This window comes from Sphaeramia orbicularis, chromosome 14, assembly GCF_902148855.1.
Source record: "Sphaeramia orbicularis chromosome 14, fSphaOr1.1, whole genome shotgun sequence".
Taxonomy (NCBI): domain Eukaryota; kingdom Metazoa; phylum Chordata; class Actinopteri; order Kurtiformes; family Apogonidae; genus Sphaeramia; species Sphaeramia orbicularis.
In genome coordinates this window covers 55,944,350-55,958,215 of record NC_043970.1, presented here as the reverse complement: position 1 = coordinate 55,958,215, position 13,866 = coordinate 55,944,350, and the positions used below count along the sequence as shown (strand labels likewise).

The 13,866-nt window shown below is 42.1% G+C and overlaps 1 protein-coding gene across 1 annotated transcript in view; it reads right to left on the bottom strand.

Annotated features, from left to right (window-relative positions):
• The window catches only part of LOC115432676 (nuclear receptor corepressor 1-like), a gene marked incomplete at its 3' end in the record, with an annotated part of 49,908 nt that extends 37,943 nt beyond the window's left edge, over positions 1–11,965 (bottom strand). Inside the window, 6 exon segments of the mRNA XM_030153582.1 lie at positions 2,123–2,236; positions 2,775–2,957; positions 3,179–3,386; positions 3,636–3,730; positions 5,092–5,282; positions 11,806–11,965. Coding sequence (XP_030009442.1) covers positions 2,123–2,236; positions 2,775–2,957; positions 3,179–3,386; positions 3,636–3,730; positions 5,092–5,205 — 714 coding nt within the window.
• Positions 11,966–13,866: the final 1,901 nt, after the last annotated feature.

Genomic DNA, 13,866 nt, shown 5'->3' with positions numbered 1-13,866 from the left:
TCTAGTTGTAGACAGAGCCGCTCATTTCACTGACAAACACATCCATCAGCTGATTCAAATGCACACACTGGCTCTGTCTATGAACTGGAGAGATCTGACTACAGAGTTTCACACATAAACAAATATGTCAAATATATGTGTAATAATATATTAATATATTATATATAAAAATACTAGTGTGTTGACCCGTTTGGATCCACAGGTCCTAGATGTGGTGGTTTTTATTCTGTTGTGTATTTGTTCATGTTGTACCACATTTGTCCAATAGTCACCGCCAAAGTGTTCTGGACATAGAAACAGGATCAGAAGGAGATTGGATTAAAAAGGACTGATATCTGACTAAATATTGGTCTGATCAATTTGCTGTTTACACTAGTCTGTTTGCTGAGGAAAAATACAGAAGGATGAAGAACTGGAACAGTCAGCTGTGTACGGACGGACGGACAGACACACACACACACACACACACCACTTGGCTTTTATAATATAGATTATTTACAGAATTCACCACTAAAACAGCTAAAACGCAGCTTCAATTAAGAAGTGTCTGTCACTGATTAAACTACATATAAAACATATTGTTTTATTAATTACTTATTATTATTATTATTATTACTTTATCATTTATTTGTACTATTACTTTCTAATGTGTAATTGCCTGTTTTTTCACTACTATAGTTATTACTATTTTCTTATAATATTTCTTATGTGTGTACATTCAGTGTTGTACTAACACTGGAACCTTAACTCTTTCATGCGTGAATTATGATAAAAAGTGTCTAAATTTTTTGGGTTTTTTTGGTTGATTTTATTATTAAAATTAGGCTAAAGTTGAAATGCATTGTGAACTTTTAAAAAAAAAAGTTTTTTCAGATGCATTTTCTATATTTTTGGTGGAATGTCCTTTACAGTGCACAGTTGTTATTTGTCTGTTTTTTGTCTAAATCTGTGACCCTCTTGTCCCTAACCGTGGACAGTAAACCCATGTGTGGGTCTGAGGAGGTTCACTTTATCAGATCCCAGATCAGTCCACATTCTACAACTAACATGATCCTTTAGTTCATCATCTGTCTGAAGGTCTGTACAGACTGAACCCATGTGGTTTGGACTACCGTACATTCAGAACCCTTTAGAACGTCAGTCCAACTATGGCTCCACATGTGGACGTCAGGTATAAAAGGGTTTATTACCTGAGGGATCAATAAAGTTCTGTCTAATCGAATTTTCTTTATTGAAAAATGGAAAACCTTCAGAAGTTAAACCCAGTTGTTCCAGACGTTAGACCACGGCTCTTAAACTCATTTTCTTTCAGGGGCCGCATTGAGCGCCATTTAATCTCCAGTGGGCCGGACCAATAAAATAATAGCACAATAACGACAACTCCAAATTGTTTTCTCTCTTTTAGTGCAAAAAAACACCATTAAATTATGAAAATACTGACTTTTATAAACTATCCAAACAAAAAAGATGTGAATAACCTGAAAAAAATGAGATTTCTTCAGTAAAATCAGTGTAATTTTCTCAGTCTTCTTCCTCCACTTCTCATTAGTCCATGTGCATTCTGGATCAGATCTCCAAAGACACTAAACACTGAGGAACAGGAAGAAAAGAGTTCAAACTGGACTGAATTTAATACAGACATTTCAGGTTGGACACATTTGTTCAGGTTAGTCACATTTTATTGGTACAGGAGAGTTTGGAAATGGAAATATTTTTTATAATTTAATGTGATTTTTTTGCACTAAAACAAAGACAAACATTTGAAAATCTGCAGTCATTCTTCTGTGTGGGTTCTTCTGCTGTTATTATTTGACTGTAGATCAGATTGGTCTGGATGTGGAACCGACACTAAAATGAGTTCCACAGCCTGGACTGTGGAATTTATACACTTTGTAAATTCATCCCAGGGGTCAGACTGGAACCTTTGGAGGGACACATTTGGGCCCCGGGACACGTTTGACACCCCTGCGTTCGACCATTCCACTGTTCAACAGGACCTGCTCCTCTGAAAACCCTGACGTTTGTGCTCCAACAAACCTTTCAAACCAACTGGACAAACCTGCGACAGTACCCCCAGTGCCACCTGAACCCCCCCACAGGCCGTTTGTGGCTTCACACTCACCCTGTTCTCGTCGTAGATGATCTGGACGATGCTGCGGTGCTTGTGCTCCACAGGGGGAGGGGTCACTGGCTTCTCCGGCTCTACCGGCTTCGCTGCTTCCTCCTCCAGTTGTTGCTAAGAAACAACAGAAACACAAAACCTTTTCACTGCCTGCACACAGAAATAGAGAAGAATGTGGAAGACATCCTGTCTGCATGAACCCTCATTATTCTACAGAAGAACTGGAGTCTGCAGGTTCATGTTTAACCCACGACAGTGACGCTGCAGAAAAACTCCACTGGGGAAGGTTTGACGGGAAAATGTTAACAAGGTCAAGGTTATGCAACACTCCAAGTCACAACAGGGAGAAGGAGATTAAGTCCTGAAATAAAACACACAAATAAATACACAAATAAAAAGGACACCTGAAAACCCACAGAGCTGAGCTCAGCTGACATTCCACTGTAATGAGACGGAAAGAGAGAGAAGAGAGAAAGAAGAGATAAAAGAAAAAGATAGAAGAAAGAAAGAGAGAACGAATACATAGAAGAAAGACAGAAGAGAGATGAAGAGAGGTAGAAGAGGAGGAGGAAGAGGAGGGATGGGACTCACTGTCACCTTTACAACAGGTCCTCAGACGCCCTCTTCCCCCTTACACCTCCCGCCCACACACCTGCTTCTTCTTCAGTTTGAAGATCTGCTGCTCCACTTTGGCGATCTCCCGGTCCACCCGGTCCATGCTCTGGATCAGCTCCTCCTTGGACAGTTTGGACGGGGACGTGTCCTGGTCCTCGCCCATGTGGACACCGGGGCCCCCGGGGGACGGGGTCTCCACTTTGACCGAGAACTGAGACTCCTGGGAGACAATGAGAGACAGACGGAGATGTCAGAGACCAGTGGTGTAGGGATGAGGACTGGGTCTGCTAGACCAGGGTCTGCTAGAGGGTCTAGTCTGTTATAGAACAGGTGGAGGACAGGTGGGGGACAGGCTTTGACGTGTAGATGGACATGGAAGGACAAACACATTGACATTAGAAGACGCTTCAGTAAAGTCAGAGTGAAAGGGGCGGGGCTGACCTTTTTGACCTCTACGGTGGCCCTCAGACTGTCCTGGACACTGTGGGGCATGGGCAGGACCACGCTCCCGGAGGCCGACGCCCCGCGCGCCATGTGGGCGTCGACCATGGACTCCATCCGAGGCCGTTTGGGCTCCAGAGCCTCGTGGTCCTGCTGAGCAGAGACCGAGTGGAAGGACTGTTCGTAACCATGGCGACGCTCTGGAGGTCTGAAGATGAGGACACAAGGACAGGAGCAGATGAACCAGACCACCTGGACAACACAGACCACCTGGACAACACAGACCACCTGGACAACACACATCCAGCACATAGACTGACACACAACCAGGTCCTAGACACCACACACATCCAGCACATAGACAGCCCCACAACTGGCACTGGGACACCAGCAAATAGACAGATCCACAGCCAGGACCAGGATGGGACTCACATCCATCTGACTGCAGTTCTCCTACCTTTCGGTTCCTGGGTGGAACTCTGACAGTAGAGACGGCCTCCGTCGACCCTGTGGATCCTGCATGTGGGTCCGATAGTCTGGGACGGTGAAGTCCTGATGAAGACGGAACAGGTTCAGGAGACAAAGTCCATTTAAGACAATGGAAAGACAAATGTGGATGGAGGCGGTCTAAGTGAAGGAACCAGGTTGTGCTTTTAAAGAACCCTGTACATTCGGTACCTGTGAACTTACTGATGGTGTTTTATCTGTTACTAGTTTAGAGTGACGTCTGCTTTTGAACAGACTTTTACTGAGTTTGATGTCTGTTTTGTTCTGTACAGACGAAGAGCAGAACAACACAGACCACACAAGTCTGTCCACGTTTCCCTTCAGTTCTATAAAAATGCATCTGTTCAAATTAGAAACAGTGTGAATTTATCAACAAATTCAATCTGAGAATCAGAAAAGAACTGTGAAAAGCACAACTGTTGGGAGTTCAGACCCCGGTGTGTGGACTGGGTCCCAGTTCAGACCCCGGTGTGTGGACTGGGTCCCAGTTCAGACCCCGGTGTGTGGACTGGGTCCCAGTTCAGACCCTGGTGTGTGGACTGTGTCCCAGTGAACTGCTGTCCTCATTCAGGCCTGTTCAGTCCCACAGGATCGATCCAAAGGCTGGTATCAGTCTGACCTCAAACAAACGCACTTACAGGAAATATTTACAAACTCCCATTTTGTCCCAGATTTAAGCAAACAGTTCAAGTGCCCAGAAGTCCACTGAGCACAGATTCCACGAAAGGAAACTTCTAGGAAGGACGTGACAAGCACGATCCAACCTTCACTCACAGCATGTGTTCCACCACAAACCACAGCAACACAGGTTGTGGTCCATCTGTGGGACCAGCACTGGGACACAGGTCCGCACTGGGACCAGCACTGGGACACAGGTCCGCACTGGGACCAGCACTGGGACACAGGTCCGCACTGGGACCAGCACTGGGACCAGCACTGGGACCAGCACTGGGACACAGGTCCGCACTGGGACCAGCACTGGGACCAGCACTGGGACACAGGTCCGCACTGGGACCAGCACTGGGACAGACATCCTGACTTTTCACAGACTGAAAAACTCTTCAATAGTTGTAATTAAAAAATAAAAATAATAAAAATAATAATAATAATAATAATAATAATACATAAAAATACAAAAATTAAAAAAATAAATAAAAGAGATAAAAATAAATAAATAAATGAATAAATAAATAAAAATAATAACAATAAAAAAATAAAATAAATAAATGTAATATGTGTGTGTGTGTGTGTGTGTGTGTGTGTGTGTGTGTGTGTGTGTGTGTGTGTGTGTGTGTATTTCCAGTTTGTATTTGTAGGACATCTATATGTTCCATGTCTGTCCCCTGAACCCAGACCCCCTGTCCCCTGAACCCTGAACCCCAGAACCAGGTTGGGGTTCTCAGTACCTGTTGGTGTCGTGCTCCACTGAAGGTGTACTGGACAGAGTGGGGGGGGTAGCGGCTCTGCTCGGTGCTGAAGCTCCCCTGGCTGGGGGGGGGGTAGCCGGAGCTGCTGGACATCCTGGTTCAGTGCAAACGGACCACAGCTGATCACAGACCACAGACCCACTTAGAGCATGTTTGGACACACGGACCACCTGCAACAACACAGAACCACACACCTATGAACAGACCCAGAACCACAGACCCAGAACCACAGACCCATGAACAGACCCATGAACCCACAGACCCATGAACCCAAAGACCCAGAACCACAGACCCATGAACCCACAGACTCAGAACCACAGACCCATGAACAGACTCAGAACCACAGACCCATGAACCCACAGACCCAAAACCACAGACCCATGAAAAGACCCAGAACCACAGACCCATAAACCACAGACCCATGGACCCACAGACCCAGAACCACAGACCCAGAACCACAGACCCATGAACAGACCCATGAACCCACAGACCCATGAACCCAAAGACCCAGAACCACAGACCCATGAACCCACAGACTCAGAACCACAGACCCATGAACAGACTCAGAACCACAGACCCATGAACCCACAGACCCAAAACCACAGACCCATGAAAAGACCCAGAACCACAGACCCATGAACCACAGACCCATGAACCCACAGACCCATGAACCCAAAGACCCAGAACCACAGACCCATGAACCCACAGACTCAGAACCACAGACCCATGAACAGACTCAGAACCACAGACCCATGAACCCACAGACCCAAAACCACAGACCCATGAAAAGACCCAGAACCACAGACCCATAAACCACAGACCCATGGACCCACAGACCCAGAACCACAGACCCAGAACCACAGACCCATGAACAGACCCATGAACCCACAGACCCATGAACCCAAAGACCCAGAACCACAGACCCATGAACCCACAGACTCAGAACCACAGACCCATGAACCCACAGACCCAAAACCACAGACCCATGAAAAGACCCAGAACCACAGACCCATGAACCACAGACCCATGGACCCACAGACCCAGAACCACAGACCCAGAACCACAGACCCATGAACCCACAGACCCATGAACTCACAGACCCATGAACTCACAGACCCATGAACCACAGACCCAGAACCCACAGACCCATGAACAGACCCATGAACCACAGACCCAGAACCACAGACCCATGAACCCACAGACCCATGAACTCACAGACCCATGAACTCACAGACCCATGAACCACAGACCCAGAACCCACAGACCCATGAACAGACCCATGAACCACAGACCCAGAACCCACAAACCCAGAACCACAGACCCATGAACCCACAGACTCAGAACCACAGACCCATGAACAGACCCAGAAGGACACTGTCCGCACTGTAACAGAACATGGATCCGTCTGTTCTCCAGAACAAATGTGTGGAACATCATTTCCAAGGACAGAAAACACATAAAGGACAGATTTGGACTAAATGACCAAACGTGGAACCCATGGGACATGGAGCGTCCTGTTGGACTCCTGTCCTGCTCTGTCTTTCTTGAACACACACTGAGGATGGAACCTGTGACATGGTTCTAGCTCGTATTAGAACAGACACACCGCGGTTCTTAAACCCACCTCATCCTGACCACTTTAAAGTCTGCTCACATAGTATCGTCCAAAAATAAATCAGAAACACAGACACAAATGAGGAGGTGACAGAAAAGTGGACAGTGTGAATGAAATGGACAAAACCCACTCTGATACTGTTTTACTGGTTCTGACTAGGGCTGTAAGAAAATACCAGTTCTGTAATATATCACCATATTTCATTTCAAAATACTGTACCGATATTAAAAAGTACCATATTGATATTTGTAGGTATTTATTCAAATACAGATATTGTGGAGGTTCATTTTTGTTTTTCTTTAATGTTTCTATCTTATTATTATTTAACACTGTTTCATTAAATACTGGTTCTTTGAATCATTCTAAAAGCACTTTTCACTGTCTGAGAGGCAGATGGAGTTCCTTTGGAAACGAGGAGAATTACAAACATTTTGTGATAGAACATTTTATCCTGTTGTGATCAAATAAAAATGTGTTTAGTATTTGTGCAGATTTCTGGTGGAATTCAATTCTTCCAGGAAATAATCTTTAAAAAATGGCCTTTTTAACAGTATTGTGATATATCGTATTGTGATTCGTATCATATCTCCAGATTCTTGCTGATACACAGTCCTCTCATTACCCGGTCCATCAGAACCCAGGAGCCTTTCTTCGGGTCTCTGTCATTTCTTCTTCTCCAGGTTCTAAATGCGTAGGCTGCGTTTCCTTGTGTGTGTCAGACTGACGGTTGGACCGCTGCGCCACACCAAGGTCAGAGCGTCAACAGCACAGCAGCGGCCGGAACCCAGGGGGGACGTTTTCAGACCACAACATTCTGCGGTTCCAGAACTGAGGAGGCACTTTCCCAAAGTCACAAATAAACCCAAAATATCCTGGATCATCCTGATTGACTGGCCGATAAAAAAACAAACAGTCCAAGCGACGGCAGCGGTCGACGGTTCAGCTGGAGACTCCTCCAGTCTGAGTCTGGGACATGTGGGTTTAACGTCTACAGGCTTACACAACTGAGGACCAGGACCACACCCAGGACCAGGAACAGACCCAGAACCAGGACCAGACTGTCCATGGACCAGACCCAGACCCAGGACCAGACTGTCCATGGACCAGACCCAGACCCAGGACTAGGACCAGACTGTCCATGGACCAGGACCAGGACCACACCCAGGACCAGGACCAGACTGTCCATGGACCAGACCCAGAACCAGGACCAGACTGTCCATGGACCAGACCCAGACCCAGGACCAGACTGTCCATGGACCAGACCCGGAACCAGCACCAGGACCAGACTGTCTGTGAACCAGGGTCACAGAACCAGGACCAGACTGTCCATGTTCCTGACCCAGAACCAGGACCAGACGATCCATGTTCTGGCCCAGAACCAGGACAAGACTGTCCATGTTCCTGACCCAGAACCAGGACCAGACGATCCATGTTCTGGCCCAGAACCAGGACAAGACTGTCCATGGACCAGGGTGACAGAACCAGAACCAGGACCAGACTGTCCATGGACCAGGGTCACCACAAACTCACCCAGCTGCTGTGAAAACCTCAAAGTAAACATTAGGGCTTTAAGAAAATATCAGTTCTGCGATATATCACGATATTTCATTTCACAATACTGTATCAATATTCAAAAGTACTGTAAGGATATTCTTAGGTATTTACTCAAATGCAGATATTGTGGAGGTTCATTTCAGGGTTTTTTTTTGTTTTTGTTTATATTTCATTTCTTATTTCACACTCTTTTATTCAATAATGTTGGTTCCTTTGTTGGGATTGAACTCAAATCCTGTTCTGATGTTAGCTGTGAACTAATAGAATCTGAACATTTGAACAGGATCTGAAACTGGAATGTCTGGAAAACACAATTTCAGTTTGAACACAGTTGGAACATTTGGTGATAGAACATTAGATCCTGTTGGGATCAAATACAAATGTGTTTAGGATTTGTGCAGATTTATGATGGAATTCAATTCTTCCAGGAAATAATCTTAAAAAGAAACAAACAAAATGTCTTTTTAACAGTATCATAATATATCGTGATTAGGGATGGAACCATATGAAAATTTCAGATCACAGTTATTGTGACCAAAATTATCACAGTTATCATTGTTATCGTGGTATTGTTGAAATTGTGCTGAAAATGTTCAAAGAGTACTGATACACACACTGAAAGAATTTAACCAAGATGTATTTTGAAAAATAAAATAAAATAACAGTCCCACTGTCCCTTCTGTGTCAGAAACGTTCCAATATTAACCCTTAGTGGTCTGAGTCTGTTCTGTCTGTTTTTGAGTCCTTCTGATTTGGCCTTTATATACTATAGAAACAAATGTTTACTATACCCATGTTTGGATCTGTTTTTTCAGCACTTCATCTATTTCATCTGTCTATTATTTTTTCACTTTAACCTACTATAAAAACACAAAAGGACAGAAAACACACAAAATATATAAAATCTGATTTGATAAATGTATCTAATTTATTGCATAAATAACACACAGATGTTTAACGAACCTTTTCACAGACTTTAAAAGTGAATATTGGTTCCAAATATTAGGTATGGAAAATTAAAACTGTAATAAATTAAAACTATACTCAAATATTTGACATAAAAGCAGATCTTTATAGGTGTTTTTTTCCCCTAAAAGTGCGGTAATCAAACAGAGTTATCATGAGAATTAGAATTTAAACAGTAAGACTAACCGTCTGTGATTTTACCACCGTTTATCGTTATACTGGTAATCGTTACATCCCTAATCGTGATATATCATATCATGATCCTAGTATTGTGATTTGTGTTGTATCTCCAGATTCTTGCTGATACACAGCCCTATTAGAGAGGCCCTGACACCGACACCAGTGGAAACACCGTCATCTCCTCCATTGATTGTCCAGTCAAACCCATGCAGTTGGATCAGCGCCAGTGGATGGACACACTGGGTTTGTGTCCAGTTCAGGACAGACTGGACTGAAACTGACCCTGTTTATTCAGTTGGATCTGTTTCTGATAGAAGAACCATCAACTGGAATCTGCGCTGGAATGAACATCTACAGCACAGGTGTCAAACATGCGTCCTGGGGGCCAAAACCAGCCCACCAAAGGGTCCAATCTGGCCCCTGGGACAAATTTATGAAATGCAAAAATACACTGAAGATATGAACAATCAAGGATGTTCAAGTAATTTTAGGTCAATTCGATCTAAAGTGGGTCAGACAAGTAAAATACTATCATAATAACCTAGAAATAATGAAAACAGCAAATTTTCCTCTTTCTTTTAGTATAAAAAAGTAAAATTAAGGAAAAAAAAAAAGTTACATTTACAGACTATCCTTTTTGTAAAAAATATGAATAACCTGAACAAATATGAACAACCTGAAATGTCTAAAGAGAAGTCTGTGGAATTGTACCAATATTCTGCCTGTTACTGAATCTGTAAGTTATAATGCACATGTGTAAATGACCAACTGAGGCGTAATATTGTAAACACTGCACTTTTTTTCTTCAGAATTTTCAGGTTGTTCATATTTGTTCATGTTATGTTCAAGTACGGTTCATAAGTGTAAACATTTTCGTAATGGAATTTTACTTTTTTCACTCAAAAACATGGAGAAAACTTTGGAGTTGACATTATTCATCAGTTCTTATCCTATTATTTATTTTATTTTATTGGTCCAGCCCACTTCAGATCAGATTAGTCTGAATGTGGAACTGAACTGAAATAAGTTTGACAGAACTGATCTACAGGATCAGAGAATTACATATAGAAAATACTGGATTTACTCTGAAAAAATGGAAAACACAAAGGATAAAATGAGAATAAATGGTGATAAATCACTTAATGTTCAATCTAGATGTAAATATATGTGGGAAGTGGTCCAAAAGGAGCAGTGGGGCTTTAAAAGGACAGCTGTCCACTGTCAGTCTGACGTCCACCTCCTGGACTAAAGTCTGCGGTTCATCTGGGTTTTAATGTGCGTCCAGTTTTAAAGACACTGTTTGTTCTGTTCAATGAAAAACAAACTGGAATAAAAACAATTTAAAAAAAAGCAGAGAATTAGCCCCGGTGTCTGCTGAACTCTGTGGCCTCTGCCACGGGACCAGACTAATACCTGGGAGAAGACTAATACCCAGGGACCGGACTAATACCTGGGAGAAGACTAGTAACCAGGGACCAGACTAATACCTGGGAGAAGACTAATACCTGGGAGAAGACTAATACCCAGGGACCAGACTAATACCTGGGAGAAGACCAATACCCAGGGACCAGACTAATACCCTGGACCAGACTAACACCTGGGAGAAGAATAATACCCAGGAACCAGACTAATACCCTGGACCAGACTAAACCCAAGGAGCAGACTAACCCCCCGGGATCAGACTAACCCCCGCGATCAGACTAAACCCCGGGACCAGGCTAACACCTGGGTGCAGACTAAATCCAGGGACCAGACTAAATCCAGAGACCAGACTAACCCCCGGGAACAGACTAACCCCCGGGAACAGACTAACCCCCGGGAACAGACTAACCCCCGGGAACAGACTAAACCCAGGGACCAGAGTAAATCCAGGGATCAGACTAACCTCCGGGACCAGATTAAACCCTGGGACCAGACTAAACTCTGGGACCAGACTAAAGTCTGGGTCCAGACTACCGCCTGCAGCTCCTGTAGTTGTTGTTGTTGTTGTTGTTGTCGCTGAACAGCTCAGTGTCGTATCATCGCATTTGTGTTCGGAGCTAATCTGGGGGGATGGGCTTCTATCCGACACCAACCCGCACTAACCTGCACACTAACCCGGGTCTAGGTCCAGTAAAAGCAGCCCTGGTGTCGGACTGGAGGCCTGGGGCTGCTGGGGGGCTGTTGTTGTTGATGCTAGCTGCTTAGCTTAGCCTGCTTAGCTTAGCCTGCTTAGCTTAGCCTGCTTAGCTTAGCCTGCTTAGCTTAGCCTGGCTTTCACCTTTGAATCCTCCACCGTCGCCGCCATCTTGCAGCAGATTTTCAGCCCAGACCGGAGCCCCGGTGCTGCGGTTCCGTTGGGCCCGGTCCTCTGCGGGAAAGAAGCCGTTTGGACTCACCTCATGTTCACACGATGTTCCGAAGGACGACAGCGGGAGCCCCTAGGCCCAAAGATGCGTGAAGAGGCGATTGTAAATCCGCGGGTTCCAGGCTGTGGCCGACTGGGCAGAGAAGGCTGCGCCGCATTTGTCGGACAATGTCCTGGAAGGAGCCGCTCCAATGTCCCCAAGAAACACACACACACACACACAAACACACACTCACAAACACACGAGTGTAGACTTACAAATACTCTAATGATGTGTCCACACGGACAAAACACTGATGGGATGGATTTACGGTCCGCGGTTACATTTAGAATTCTACGGTTTTAGGTTCCTGCCAGGATAGGAGAGTGCAACTGTGAAAAGGGTCCCCGGAAACACGACTGTGCTCCGTGTGTGTGTGTGCGTGCGTGCGTGTGTGTGTGTGGTTTTGGTTTTTTTTATAGACGAAATATAAACAGAAGCATACACACATTTCAGGATGGAATACACTGACAATATTTACAGTAAAATAAAGATACAATACTTGTTACTATTACGTAGTTAGTTATTTAGTTGGTTAGTTAGTTACTTATTTATTTAATTATTTAGTTACTTGTTTATTTATTTAGTTACTTAGTTATGTAGTTATTTATTTATTTAGTTACTTAGTTAGTTACTTATTTACTTAGTTATTTAGTTAGTTACTTAGTTATTTAGCCAGTTACTTAGTTAGCTACTTAGTTACTTAGTTATTTACTTAGTTAGTTTCTTAGTTTAGTTAGTTACTTAGTTACTTACTTAGCTATTTAGTTAGTTACTTAGTTATTGTTCAGTTACTTAGTTAGTTACTTAGTTATTTAGTTACTTAGTTATTTAGTTAGTTGCATAATTAGTTAGTTACTTACTTAGTAATTTAGTTAGTTACTAAGTTATTTAGTTAGTTACTTAGTTATTTACTTGGTTACTTATTTAGTTAGTTACTTACTTAGTTAGTTACTTGGTTACTTATTTAGTTAGTTAGTTAGTTACTTAGTTACTTAGTTTCTGTCATATATGCATTTCAAAACATAAGAATACAGAAATACTCTAGTTGGAGTGACAAAGGCTCAGGTAGGAACACAGTTTATTAATGTCACCTACATTACAGATTCAACTACACTATCATTCATCATCTACATCATATATATTATATACGGTTTATCGTACATTATATACTGTTTATCGTATCTTATATACTGTTTATCGTATCTTATATACTGTTTATCATATCTTATATACTGTTTATCGTATATTATATATGGTTTATCGTACATTATATACTGTTTATTGTATCTTATATACTGTTTATCATATATTATATACTGTTTATCGTATATTATATATGGTTTATCGTACATTATATACTGTTTATCGTATCTTATATACTGTTTATCGTATATTATATACTGTTTATTGTATCTTATATACTGTTTATCGTATATTATATACGGTTTATAGTACATTATATACTGTTTATCGTATATTATATACTGTTTATCGTACATTATATACTGTTAATCGTATCTTATATACTGTTTATCGTATATTATATATGGTTTATCGTACATTATATACTGTTTATTGTATCTTATATACTGTTTATCGTATATTATATACTGTTTATCGTATCTTATATACTGTTTATCGTACATTATATACGGTTTATCGTACATTATATACTGTTTATCGTATCTTATATACTGTTTATCATATATTATATACTGTTTATTGTATCTTATATACTGTTTATCGTATATTATATACGGTTTATAGTACATTATATACTGTTTATCGTATATTATATACTGTTTATCGTACATTATATACTGTTAATCGTATCTTATATACTGTTTATCGTATATTATATACGGTTTATAGTACATTATATACTGTTTATCGTATCTTATATACTGTTTATCATATCTTATATACTGTTTATCGTATATTATATACGGTTTATCGTACATTATATACTGTTTATCGTATCTTATATACTGTTTATCGTATATTATATACTGTTTATCGTATCTTATATACTGTTTATCGTATATTATA